At 38.1% G+C, this 15,167-nt stretch overlaps 2 protein-coding genes across 5 annotated transcripts in view; one reads left to right on the top strand and one right to left on the bottom strand.

The window, feature by feature from the left end:
- The window catches only part of LOC140232676 (calbindin-32-like), a 179,987-nt gene extending 176,143 nt beyond the window's left edge, over nt 1–3,844 (bottom strand). For all 4 annotated transcript variants that reach the window (XM_072312782.1, XM_072312784.1, XM_072312785.1 and 1 more), the window contains exon 1: nt 3,513–3,844. In XM_072312782.1, the coding sequence (XP_072168883.1) occupies nt 3,513–3,621 (109 nt within the window). In that variant the 5' untranslated portion in view covers nt 3,622–3,844. The remainder of the gene's footprint in view (nt 1–3,512) is intronic.
- Nucleotides 3,845–14,444: 10,600 nt separating this feature from the next.
- Nucleotides 14,445–15,167, top strand: part of LOC140232755 (uncharacterized) — a 50,258-nt gene continuing 49,535 nt past the window's right edge. Inside the window, exon 1 of the mRNA XM_072312869.1 lies at nt 14,445–14,831. Coding sequence (XP_072168970.1) covers nt 14,445–14,831 — 387 coding nt within the window. The remainder of the gene's footprint in view (nt 14,832–15,167) is intronic.

The raw sequence follows: 15,167 nt of genomic DNA, 5'->3' as shown, positions 1-15,167 counted from the left end.
AGTTAAAAGATAGGCTTGGATGCTGACAACTATCACCTCGAGAGTACATGCCGAAAGTTCTTCCGGGTTGATTATTGTATCATGTCTGTCACGTAAGAATTTTGGTGGACCATCTGCATACCAAATAACCCCCCCCCCCAAAAAAAAAAAAAAAAAAAATAATAATAATAATAATAAAAAATAAAAGAATAAATATTTGTTATTGGTCTGGATCTCGATGAAAAAACAACGATGTGTGTTGTTTGCATAGACTAATAATGAGATATGGAGGGGAAGTTTTAGAAGATTTATCTTTGTTCTTTTCGCTGGGTTCTGGGTTTCCTACATCAATATAAAGATAAGTTCACCACTCGGGCTCCGTAATAATGCAAGATCTTAGTCATATTTCATATTGGATGTATCGTTCGACACACCGTTCCAATGACTGAATAGAAACGGAAACAACAACAACAACAACAAATTTGAAGACATTCATGTTGCATTATTACTAATGCTTAAACCAGGTAGGCAGAAAAGGTCATCCTTATGCAGCAAAAGATGATCCCAGGATGCGTATAACAACCTTATTAATGGCACTTCTGCCGACGACACAACTGTGTCTACTGTTAACCCTATAAATCACAAGGGGGGGGGAGCACATTGTGCCCCCTACCAGATTTTCGTTTGCCACTCCTACACCCTTTACCCGATTTCAACCAAATTTGGTAACTTTTCCTAAAATCTTATTGCATACATTTTGATATATAATTTAGCTACATCTGATATTGCTGGTTGCCATGGCAACCGTAAACTGACAACCATGTTCATCAGATTTTGCGTGTTTTTCTGTTCAAATATTATTTCAATCAACAATGTAATAATGGATGAAATGAGGGTTTTCTTGGCTGTAATTTGCTGAAGGACCAAAATGTGAAGTAATTATGGTCTTGAATTACCCTGAATAGGTCTTCTTGTTATTTCCTTTATTTTTATTTCAGATAGGCATCAAACAATAGATATAATAGAAATAATGAAAATACAGCATTTTCCGAAGACTACCCTTTTATTTTGTGACATTATCACACCAGCCTTGCCTGTAATATCATTTGATGATCATATTATCAATCTGCAAACTTAAAATTCCATTATGATGTTATTATTAGATGTGATACCAATATTTGTACATATCTCAATCAATATCATAGGTTTCATATACACACCATGTATTTCTTTATATTGTAATGAATAGCGCCCCACATGTTGACCTTGAGAAATTTCAACCATAACGAATAATGAAGGTTGACTTGCTTTTCCTTTGTGGCAAATATGAAAATGATTGATATGAAATAAAAACATATATACTGGGATGAATAAATATAAAGAAAAAATATGATTTCAGCATGTTTCATATGTATTTCTTTATATTTTGATAAATAGCGCCCTCAATAGGTGATCTGGAAAATTTTCAAATATTGGGTCACGTGGGATAGAGTATAAGTTGCTCTACCTATGTGCCAAATATGATGGTGATACATCCTATAATAAAGAAGTTATATAGGGGGGGGGGGACAATGTGCCCCTTGGGCCTGGAAGGGGTCAAAAATAACTTGGGCTTTAAGGGTTAAGGGATATATCTGAAGAGTTTCTGTACAAAACAAAAAGGCAGGCAAACAAACATGAAAAAGGTAGTAAGTTCAAATCAGTGTGACCTGTCCATCATTCATAATCTCATATCCTGTCCTTTTGCACATGATAAATGATGAAGAGAAGAAGTGTGTCACCCAAAACTATCAAATTGTTTGACACAGTTAAAACAGAAAAAGAGAATATATTGAATCAGAGTAATCATGAAGTTCAAATATTCAGACCATCGACGCTCTATGAGAATAATCAGAACTGACATAAATGGGAACGAATTTAATGCGTCAACGAGGTTATACCACGCATTAGTAGAAATGGAAATCAATATTCCATTGATTTAAAAAACATGTATTTTTTTTTTCGAAATACGACTACCTCATTATGCGCGCTTCTTTAGCGAATGAATGGACGCTTCGTCACTCTGTATTTAAAACATATTATGAGAACAGAATAGTACACATTCATGCACTTCAAATGTAACTGCAGATGCTGTGAGCATTAAACCAGAGTACCTATTCATATCCTAGAATTTCTGTTCGAAGGTTATCCTTTTATGAAATGACCGGGGGGGGGGCGTTGGCGATAAAGAGGGAAATATGAGGGTAGGTAGGGAAAATAGAGGAAGAGAGGAAAACGTTTTACTGAGATATGTGAAAGAATACAATCATTAACGGAGGTAAATAGGCAAAAGCATTGACCTGGGAATTTCATCTTGGAGTAGCTGCCCTAGCGATGCCTTCAATGCTATAATTTGTTGCCATCTTCGTCGATGGGTGCAGCGACCCGCTGTGGGCTTTCTCAGGCGGAAAACTGACAGCGAGCAAAAGAGGGCGTGGCTACCAATGATGTGGTCAGCCATGAGATCGCGTCGTAGGAAGGGGAACACAAACTCTCCCTCTCTCTTCATCTCTCATCTCCTCCCCTTCTCTCTCCCTCTTTCTCTTTCTCTCTCTATCTCTCTTCAGCTCTTTCTCCATCTCTCCCCCTCCCCCTCTCTTCCTATCTCTATCTTTGTCTCTCTCTCTCTCTATTGCTCTCTCTAGCTCTACATCGCAGAGTGAACGAAGAATGATACACATGATGGTAACATCGATGTTTATCAATGATGTGGATAACACAAATCGCATGTTGATACAATAATACATAAGGGTGTATGTGCGAATCCATTTTTTTTTTTGTGGTGATGTTCTTTGCAAATATTTGTCTCTATTATGCAAACATAGTATAAATACCACGGGAAAACATCACTCTGAATTCCATGGAAACTAACAACGCCGCACGGTATTTCACAAGATACAAGCTCACACACAGTCACCGGTATACATGGAAAACATACAGCCAGATCTAACAGACGTACATGCTGAATTCTCGTTCGAACATAATCCATCAGGCTTAGACCTGTACGACTGCGAGTACATTAGAGATGGTGAGCTTCGGTGAATTTCAACAAAAGGGGAATTTCGAATTCTAAAGGATGAAAATCGTGTAGCGTGAAAAGTGATCTATGATGAGTGATAATGCTTCGCTAAAACAAATCATTGATGTAATTCACTGATGAAAGTTAATTGCTGGATGAAGCTTAGATTGATATGAAGCTGTTTGTCATAACAAAGGAAGGGTGACATAAATCATTTACACTGATTCCAGACATATTTAGTACCTTACACTGTCGTAGTTTAATCTCCTTCGAGGCATACATAAATCTAAAGCAAATTCAAAATGATGGATTTGCACTATAAGGAAATATATATATATATATTGCTTTCCGAACTTGAAAGGTAGAAACGAAATGTAGAAACTTGAAACGAGATCATAAACAGCTAAAAATTAAAAGGGTCCTGGCATTAGAGATAAAGTTTAACACGACGGAATGCTCGCAAGAGCTTACTTACCATCAGAATCGAAATGCTCCCAGACGCCGGCAAAATCATCGGCAGTAAGAGGTTGATCCTGGGACAGTAAATCGCTGTACGACCTGAGTTTTGCTGCTTTGCATGCCATTTTTTGTATTTTTCTCGTAAATCTCTCTATAACTCTCCGTCCGAGTCTCTATCCAACCAAATAAGGCCCAGAGTGGCGGCGCGCGATCCACTTGAAGCTTTCAAACGCGAGCAGGTAAAAACCCCAGGAAACAGAAATCCGCAGACGTTCTAGCTGTGACTGCGCGATGAAATAACGCCGAAACAAAGAAAGAGATGCGGTTGAGGTAAGCCGACAGCTCGTCAAACTGACACGAAAGGGGATAAAAGGTTATTGGTAGTTCATGTACTTCAAAACGATGGCGACTGAGCTACGAAAGAGTACGTAGTAAGCGTCCAATAAATTGTCCCGTTTTCGGAAGGTGGTTTGGCACGGCTGTGTCAACACCCAACGCAGAACTTGGCATCTAAAGACAATATTCAGCCGCTCACACCTGTTAGACCCTACACGATAGCATCAGCGTGTAGTTCTTGCACTCTGGCTCACTCATGCACATACACAAACACACACACACTCACACACACACATACATATAATATACACACATGCACACACATATATAATACAGACACACGCATACACATGTGTATACCTTTATACACAAACACACACTTACACACACACACAGCCGCTAGTCTGTAGACTGCGCAGGCATTAGTTTCCATCTACCGATTTTTCTGACAAAAAAAAGCATACAAATCTCAAAGTATACAATGGTATATATCCATACAGACAAACACACACACACATATTGACATTCTCCCTTTCACTATTCATATCTCATCTTTCCCTCTATATATTCTGATCCCTCAGCTCCTATTCTGTCTCGTTCTCCATATCATTATTACACTCACACATAACACAAGGAGGAAAAAATGAGGGGCACACATTCATACGGCATGCCCCTATGAAAGGATGTCCATGATAATATATTTGAAATTGCATATAATGAGTAGGATGGGATCACGGAGAGATCATACACAAAAATGGCTGCATTTTTGTTTATCATTTTCAATGTCTTTATGGGAGTTAAAATATGATTTGGTATAAGAAATTAGGAAAGAACTGAACAAAATGGTTACCTTGTTGCTTAAAAAAAAAAAAATATATATATATATATATATATATATATATATATATATATATATATATATATATATGGAAGAAAAAAATCCCTGTTTTATTAGTGAGAAAATGAAGGAAAAGGGATTTCATGGAAATAGATATACGTAACACCTGTCGCAATTAAACTTGGTAAAGATTAGAGCTGAAATTGTGACCATAAAATTCAACATGCCATATTTCACCTTGAAGCGGAAATGGGCGTGTCAAGTACATTTTTTTCCAGCTGAAGTGAGGTAGGATGATCGCAGGATTTAGCCGATAAGTTATACGCGCATAGAAAGATAAACTGCTAATTCCAGACGGAAAAGATTATACTCGATTTTAGATGCTAGGATACAATAATGTCCATTCGCGATGTACATCATGTAAGCCGTGGCGCCTTTTGGGGTAGGTGCTGAAGAGCGTGACTGTGAAATGCAAAGCGAATAGATCCCTCTACACCTGTTATCGCAGTATACACCTCATGGCCATTGTTATATCTGTCAACACGACGACTGAAAAAGGCGTGGTGGTCACAGGCCGTGTTGAAACAAACAAAATGGCCGCGGAAAAGTTGTGAAGGTCTCGATTGTATCAATCCTTAATAACATAGATTGGATGCGCTACAACAGAATTATTTATCATCAGTATGTATAGACAAAACAAGAACTGAAGGACACACACTTTGTATACGTACGTATAGACATACATACAGATAGCAAGTTATACCTATGTATAATGATATGTATATATGTACATTTACACAGATATGCTATACCTATTATGCAGAAGCATACACAGCGTTAAACGCAGGACAGTGAGCAAGCGACAGCGAGAATTCGAGAGCAGGGAGATATTATCATAGCCAGTACAATTAATGGCATGCACTTTTCATTTTCTACGACGACAATTCGTGCAGTACTGTGCTTAAAAATCTTCCTGGCACACCCCGAGGATTGTTTGAAAGTTTGAAGTAAATAAAAGAAAAAGAAATGCTGAATAGATTAAACATTTTCCCATTCGTAAATCATCATAATGTGTCTTCCAGGGAAAAAAAGTATTTAATTTCTGCAGGCAGTAAGGTTAGTTTCGTGTTAATGCAGCGCCCCCAGCATGTATGATTGTACTCGCAATCTTTGCTTTCATTATTGGAAAACGAATATGGTGCAATGCTAGATAGGGAACTGAAAACGAGTGTGATATTGCAATCGGAGTGGCGGCCGTGACGATGTCAATGTATGACGAAAGCCAATAATACAGTCTCATAAATTATTCGCTATCCTGTGTTTTCCCCATCGAGCCTCTAAATATGGGGCACGCTCGTAATCATGCCACATTTCTCCTGGCCCATTAGCAGTTCGTTTGCAATCATAAAACGATATCTGCATCGTTAATTCCTGAGCTCATTCAATTGAAATATTGTCATTTTACCTTTTGTCGGTCTTCACTTATCAATTTCTCCCTTTCACCAAGGACACTACTTATCCGTGTGTTTGCAGTAATCTTATCTTCACATCGACATACGAATGATCGCATGACCACATAAATAGCACCAATTTGCAAAATGTTCATACTGCGTAATTACTTTCAATTTTTCAATTTCAATTTTGAAATTATATTTCTCTGTCGTGTTCTCCCTCTCTCTCCCTCTCTCCCTCTCTCTTTCTCCTCTTCTCCCTTTCTAGGCCTACTCTCCTTCTTTCTCTTTCTTTCCTCTATTTCTTTTTCTTCTTTTTTTTAATCCAACCTGAGCATTCCTAATCAATCAATTCAAGCTCCCTTGTAGTTACATTCATCGCTCTTGTTCTGTTCAACAGCAGTCATCTGGAGCAATAGTAAAAGGAAAAGGGAACGCTTGGTGGTGCGTGTATGCTGCTGTATTTACTTGATCATCAATATGCAAATTGTAACAAATCCATGCTAACTGTGTTGACAGATATGAAACACGAAACCCCAAAAGGAAGGAGGAGAATAGGCAGCGCAGAGATGAATCTATTAAATGTGTGTTTCGTGCCACACGACAGCTGTTACAGTATATTTCTACCCCGTCAACTTATCGATCGACGAACCACTGCATTCAGCGTGTTCTAAAATGGTGGATGAACGTCCGTTTGAGTTGAAAATTAATCTGGCAATTAAGACTTCATTGTGCGATATTTTAGTATCACACCCAGGACATCAGACTGCACAATCCAATAGACATGGTGAACCCTGATGTCACAGTTCAAAGAAAAACTTGTTTTGTAGCTAAGATGGGTGGAAATATGAGCCTTTTAGGATCAAAATATTTTTTTTTTCGTGGTTGTGCAAATAACGTTGTTTGTCAAAATTCGTCAAAGTCTCCCTTTCTCTGAATGATTCATCTATTCTTGATATAGAAAGATATTTCTTTCTACGGTATACGTGCTTTTCTGCCCCTTACTTATCTATTTTTGTAAGTGTCTGCAAATCTATCTATAATCACTATAATCGTAATGTCATTCTTTATATAGTATTCTTACATTCTAGCCTTCATCCTCACATTCGATCTGCCTACGAACTCCATGTGTCTTCTATAACAAGCAGGTATTTTAACTTTTAATGGACGCTTCGAATATTTTAATTTTCATTTTGAGAGAGGAGTGAACTCATGATGCAGAATTGTGCAACCTAGATAAATGTAAATAGATTCGACGACTACATATTTACTGTAGTTATATCATCGAAAACAAATTACCTTTATATGCTCTTTGGTCGTTACAGTTGAAGTAGTAGTAGTAGCAGCAGCAGCAGCAGTAGTAGTAGTAGTAGTAGAAATAATGGTAGTATTTGTCGTAAAGTAGTAGTAGTAGTAGTAGTAGTAGTAGTAGTAGTAGTAGTAGTAGTAGTAGTAGTAGTAGAAATAATGGTAGTAGTTGTCGTAAAGTAGTAGTAGTAGTAGTAGTAGTAGTAGTAGTAGTAGTAGTAGTAGTAGTAGTAGTAGAAATAATGGTAGTAGTTGTCGTAAAGTAGTAGTAGTAGTGGTAGTAGTAGTAGTAGTAGTAGTAGTAGTAGTATAGATGACAATAATGATAGTTGTGGTGGCAGCTATAGAGTAGTCGTAGTCTTAGCAAGAGTGGTAGATGTGATCGGTTATTGTACAAATGTACAAATGGCATACATGTGATAGTTGTGGAAAGTGCTTGCAGTTATGTGATTGTCACACTAGAATTGTTGTGCATGTCCGTGTAAGAGCAGCAGAAATGATAGCAAAGTAAATAGTCAGACTGATTACTATTGATGATGGGAATGATGATGATACCAATATCTGTGAAATAGTAAGACTATAATGATTTGGAGACAAAACATTAGTTTCCAAAGTTATGATATGTATGTGAAGGGCATAAATTATTTACTGTTAAAACGTTGCTAACAAAATAACCCGTCAGGTGCAACGACGAAAGCACATCCAAAATGTATTGGTTGACATTGCTGATAACCTGTTGTTTATTGCATCCCGGTGCGTCATTCGCTAACTCTATGGGCAATTGTGATGAATTAAAAGTGATGGGTTAAAGAAGCTTCAGTCGCAACAATAATGGAATGAACGAGTATACCAAAATAAAATTTTCAAGTATAGTGAACCACCATAAAACCACAGTAAACATGATGCCCTGTTTGTTTGTCTCTATATTAAGATTTTCTTTGTTTGTTGCGATCTTGACACAGGAGTACAGCATGCCTCCATATCTTTATTTAATGATAGGTCTTCATTGCTTTAGTTTACAGTATGCCTATCTTTCTTGGGCTAAATAGCTAATGCTTATCTTAGGTAGATGGCAACGCATCGCAGGGTATCTGATAACCTGAAAATAAAAATATCGTGCATTGCCTCATTGTTTCTTTTTATTTTTTTTCCACCAAGAGCTACTTGTCTGTTAGCAGAGTCTTGTTGAAAGGTCACCTGATAAACTGATATGTATCTAAGCCAAGATCATTGCATGTCTACGAGAGAGAGGTGTCCACTCACGCAAAGCAACAGACTTTCGGGACGTCGCAATTTTTCCAGCAGCCCAACTCGGAATTGGTTGTACACCGCCCTCTTTCGACGAATGAATAGTTAATGCGATCTTTGTTAAGTGCGTCATTAATTTTGTCTATATTGACCGTTCCCTATCGCTGTTGAACATTTTTCTTATGTTCTTCATATTTCAAATTCAGGATACGTTTTCTTTATCGTGTAATTTCGGATTTTTTTTAATTGATCCCACGCATGAGTTTTTCCAGACAGTCTTATTTGGAGGAAAAAAAAAACCCGTCAAAACGTCAATCGATCAAGAATAGCTGTCCAGCAATACAGCCATATAAATACTTGGTTTTTTTTTTTTACTTGTATTTACCTTGGTAGAGAAGACATAGTGCATAACTGTGATATGTTAATATTTCATTTATTCATTTTTCCATCTCCAACAGAAGTATATAAATTCTGTACAGAAATTAAATATATAAATTTCATCATAACACAAAACAATGAATAAGTTTACATTATTATTGTAAGTATACGGAAATGCTGGAAATGGGGAGGAATGCTGAAAAGCAGTGCTTGTAAGGGTGCATTCCCCACACGTAATACAACAAATTATATGATTTATTGAGTGATATACATAAAAATTGGAAAGAACAAAAGAAAATATCCTTAAAGATGTATAACAGTCTTTATATATATATATATATATATATATATATATATATATATATATATATTTATATGACGGAATGATAATGTCATCACCACTGCAGTTGCCGGTCGAACATCTAATGAGCCCATATGAATTCAAAAGACATCTTTTTAGGAATTCAGTTTCATCTACTGTTTTAGGATTATGGTTTCTATTATAATATTTGGGGTAAAATATGAAAATATGATTGATTGTTCTTCAGATTCATTAGATCCAACAGAATATGCCAAATGTCACTAACACTGAGCTGCATCATGGTACCAGAGTGTCCTTGCAAACGAGAGCATAAGTCAGGGTCGGCGGAGCGTTTTCAAAAGTGGGGGGGGGGAGACCACTTCCCTCTAATCTTTTTATTCTGAACCATTCATTCTATTGTTCCTACGCAGTTAGATTTACATTGGGCGTCAGCAAAATAAGGACATAAGTGAATAGGTGATTTGGTAAGTACGCAAATGAAATAGAAATGATTAATGAATTGAGTAAAAGACGGGAATTAATCATCAGCTTATCAAAAATGTTATCTTCTTGCTGCAGAGTACAAAGAATGACGGTCTAAAACTTATCGAAGTCACGCATAGACCGAGAGACCTCTCCCGCGTTTCAAGCAGTCAGTGGGTTCAACACAGAGCAAACCTTAGCACAACATGAAAAAAGAACGGCGCCACCTACGATCCCACGGGAATAACCCATCACTCAGCCCAACACGGGTCCGCACTCTCCCTGTTTCAGGGGAACTAACTGGACCGTATTTTGTGTCTATGCAACAGGTACAGTATTAGCTACAACATTCACTGAGTGCACCAAACCACTTTGACGCCTCATAGGAATGTCAACTGACCTGTCCACGTTCATATTATTTGAAATACCATGTTTGTCCGTCATAATCATGTCGCCTACTTTGAAGTTAATATTTCACGGGGTATAGATTCTGACTCAACACAAGCGGGCTTATCGTGACTTGGATCTGATATAGAGTCAATATCGGCAGGATACGATGAAGCTGTGGTATGCCACCTCTTCACCTAGTTTCCTCAACGTCAAGCGACAGCTGAGTGTCCGCATGATCCCAAGACCTACGAAGTCTCACGCCCCGACGGGAAATTAAAAAGGGGTCTTTCTCAAGGTCAAACGTCTAATGAGCATTTTATTTTCATGCCTCATAAGAAAAACAATACACAATCTATCATCATTCCCTGAGAAAATTAGTATGTAGAGTAAAAGGTAACGTGTAAACGGCATAGTAACATAAATGTATAAGATGGAACTCCATCCAAGCCAATCTCTGCTTATTATGACGGCGGTCTTTATTGTTTTTCCCTCGTTTACATAATATGATTACAATACATAATATTGGTATATTCCTACAGTAGCAATTCTTGCGTATCGTTTTGTGTCTTCTACTTTCCTCTCATGCATTGCATCAACTTGTTACTGTACTTGGAGAAAAAAAAAACCCGAAATATAACCAGACCAAACTAAGTCAAACTACTTAATTGGATAGATCTTAAAGAAGCCTCGCTATTGCATGTTATAAAAAAAACACGCTGCAATTGGTGAATAAGGGAATTCCTTTTAGATTATTTTTATTCCATTATTTAGTAAGTTTTCTTATTTTTACATTGTTTCCCTACTTGTCAGCTGTTCTTTCCGTTTTATGTATAACAGTGACTCAATCATATTGTCCTATACTACATCGTAGAAAAGATCGGCTTGATCAGATGCCAATGTGCAGACTTTCGTACGTAGAATACTATCCTATGCCCTCGAACTTTCACTCATGCATACAGATAAGTAAAGTACATTATAATTGAATTGAAACTAATTGAAAGGGCCTGTTGATATCATCATAATCAGCACTCTCTACAATCAAAGTTAAGTGAAATTTACATGCGACAAGTACGTGCTCTTTCGAACACATCGAAACTGGCTAAAGTGATGAAAAGCAAAAGAAAACCCCAATGAATGCAACGCGATCGCCTAGCATGGTACAGTGTATGAGACTTATGAGCACTGTGTTGCTTGCACTCCCAGAAATAGTAAAGCACCGTTTTGTGTGTGGTAAAATGGAGTGAAGTTTAACAGTCATGACTGTTGACATCGTAACAGTTAGTTAGACACAAGAGGAAAACCGTGCTCGTTTTACTTCTTTTCCTTATCATACTTATATATCCGAGTATTAGACCCACATGGAGCTTTCCATAAAATCTCAAAAGTTCATTTTGTGTAGGGGCCATTACCACTGGAATATCATAATTATTACCTCAAACTCATGCACATTAACTTCTTCCGTTCGACACAATATCCCAAAGGTTCTGCACTAGAGCGTATACAACGAATAATAAAACCATTTCATATTCTTTTGACGGAATATTGATACATTGTTTGTATTCAAAGATACCGAACATGAATACGTTCATGCCGTTGCTCGCAACCTCTGATAGAGCTATCAGCAGGTCAGTGTGAATCTTGAGTCCAGAAAGGGAACTTTTTAGGCTTACACTTAGAAAATATTGAAATTAAGAATGTCTGAATGACAGTATGTAAAGTTAAATGCCAAGTGTATGTTCATCGAACATTTTTCTTTAAACCAATACATTTTCGTGGCTTAACTTATCTCAAACGTGTCGAACACACGTACTTCAGATATTTACTTTTTTCATTTAAGTCAACTCAAAGAAGTGGAGTTTCCCTTTAAGTGAACTTAATATTTGCTCTTCGTGCTTGGCTAGTCAAAGTTGTTAACGTTAAATGTGTTGATGTGAGAATGCAATTGATTTATCTTTCTTTCGTATTTTTACTTATATCGGGACCAACATATAAAAAACAGAGATGTAGGTTTAATGATTTACAGATTGGAAGTTGTTTGTTGTTGTTGTTGTTTGGCTGCCTCATGAAATTGTACTTTATTTTGCTAACACATTGAACAGGGGTGGGTGCAAGGCTGATTATCCCCTCCTTCCATAGTGCATGTTTTTAGTCAGATCCCATGGACAAGGGATATACAGTCATTCAGGTGAAGCATGATCTAGTTTGGGCGAGAAACAACATATTTGAATATGCAGTGATGCAGATTGCTTCATCAAACTCGCTCTTTCGAAGACACACATCAAACCAAAACTGATTCATCAGCACGATATAAGATTGCCGTGAGTTTAACTTTACAGCATGTCGACCGATGTAAATTCTTCTCATTCATCCAGCCGAAGTACAAGATCGTATAATTAATTGAATCAACTGAAGCTTCATTCGCCCCGAGAAGCAAACTGCAATTAGCGAAACGTCGCAGCAAGTGATTTCATTTCCAGTTTTCTGGTTCAAATAATTAGATGTGATTTTTCAGCATATTGTTTATTTGATTTGCTTTACGTATATCAAGATATCATGCTCTTCATAGCTTATCAATTTACGTAGCACAATGTTTCAGCAACAGACTCGGGGGGGGGGGGGGGTATTGACCCTTACCCCAACCAGCCATGAACACATCCTTGACACATACCACCACCCCCGATTTGATTGTAAATCTAGATGACCTTAGTGATATTTTATAAACTTTTAGTAAGATAACATATTTTCATTTTCAACAGTTCAATGAATTGCTGTCGAATTCACGATAAAGGATCAACGGCTTATTTATCAAGCTGTTTGCACTGCCGGTGCATGTGGTACGTCCCTCACAATGCTATGTCATCCCTACCTATAAGGATGTGACCAAGGATTATTGAGTTAGTTTAGGGCCGAAGGACTTTTGATATATAATATTCTAATCTTCGTGTGGTGTGAATTCGTCCTTGTTTTGTGGAATCATGGAGAGGGAGGAATGGAATGATAATTTCAGAGGAAATTCGGTCATCATACCAGGTTTAGTGGTTTCCGAAAAAATCACAAAAACCCTAAATCATTTTCATTTAAATTACTCGTGTTTAACGAGAGACAAGAGAAGCTGGTTCCACTGATACGCGATTTTAACCCATCGTCATCTAGAATTCAAGGTTACTATATAATATTCTTAAAAAATGAGCAAGGTGAATATTAAAACACAGAAAAACATTTCAATGTTCCAAGTGCTGCACTGTAAGAAGAATCCGAAACCATGCCCCCACGCAAGAACACACACACACATACATCAAATACATACCCATTCGTCAGATTTTTAATTGTAGTGTAATTCCGGATACTCAGCTTTAATTAATTATCATAGTTTGTTTGTTTTTTACATTCCAACTCTATTAATATCAGTGTTTACCAATCAAATATGAATGAGGAAAATATTTGGCAAACTGTCAGAAGGAACTGTGGTAAATGAAATGAAATAAGATCAAATTTGGTAAAATCCATTATGTAATACATCTAAAGAAACGTCCTCTATTCGATACTGCTTATGCGTGAATTAAAAAAAAAGAATGTATCAACACTGTTGACTTCCTGAATGCCCCACCCTCGCAGTGCAGTCAACTAGTTTCTTACTCATCGAGAGTATGAAGTGTGTAGTGATTACAGTTTAGACGTGATCCCTTTCTGTGCCAATTAGTCAAGTGTGTACAACTTTCCCCACACAAACCTATGGACAGGAAATTATGTGGCACCCAGAGGGTTAATGCAGGATTCTGCGGGCTCGTGATAGGATTGCATTTAAACAAGCCGACAATGCGTGCCCTGACGTATTTCTGTACCGGGAGAGAGCATTCCACTCAAGCGTGACCACACCTCTTGTTGTACGTACCTCGCTCTCAAATAAAAGCTTTGAATAGAACGGAGCAATACCATCAAAACGTCAGTCTTCTTTTCGGTGTTACGGTTCTGATTCTGCTTTGCTAATGCGTATGCCTATTCAAAGCAATTAGCGGCACACGAGCGTGGCAGCCCGCTAGGTTACCAGTGTTAAGCTGTATTTGTTATATACGAGAAGGTGGCATTTCAGAGCTTTCTTAAGGGGAGAGAGAGAGAGACTAGGAGAAAATACGAAGTAGACTGCGACGAGTAGTGATCATTTCTGAGGAAGACAGCAAGTGTCTAGAGATTTAGACCTCTGTGCAGTGGAAGAAGATGAAGCTAGTGTCGTCTGCTACTCTATGGTCAGCGTGTGTCGCAGTCCTCGCCGCGCACTCCGCTGTAGCAGCCTTCGGTCTCGAACACGGCGATGACGTGCGGGTGGACACGAGCAAGGCGCTCTACTTCCGGGAAGTGGACAGCCATGTCGAGAGGAGGAGCATCCACCGGGTGAACAGGGACACCGTTGTCGATCTCCCGAAGACGCTTTGGTCGTCGTCGTCGACTTCGATGAGAATTAGGAGGAGCCATGAAGCAGAGTTCGTTCACAGCCGGAAGAGGAGATCAACAGACTTTACGACTGCCGACGCTGAGGCCATCGTTGCCAAGCACAACGAAGGCAGGGGTATGGTATCCCCCGAGGCTGCAGATATGAAAATGATGGTGAGCTTTTCGACTGAGATCCTTTCCTAGCCAAAAATATTGTCAAACACACACTGTACACTATACACTGTACACTGTACACACAGCTATAGCGAAAGGAATAACGCTCGATAGGGAAGTAGGGAGGCGCAAAAACAACATTTGCAAAACAAAACTTTGAGAGCACAAACTCAGCTAACAACTATCGTTATCTCTGATCCGATTTCCGGATTTTCGTGCACTGTTGTAGTACGTGTACATGTTGTAATGCGGTAAAGGATTGTTTAAGAGATTTGATGGTATCAATAAAGACTAAAGGCATCGCAAATTCATGTAATTTCTATTAACAAAGTACGA

This window comes from Diadema setosum, chromosome 9 (assembly GCF_964275005.1).
Source record: "Diadema setosum chromosome 9, eeDiaSeto1, whole genome shotgun sequence".
NCBI lineage: Eukaryota > Metazoa > Echinodermata > Echinoidea > Diadematoida > Diadematidae > Diadema > Diadema setosum.
The sequence above is the reverse complement of the archived record's forward strand: the minus strand, read 5'-3'. Positions and strand labels throughout refer to the sequence as shown.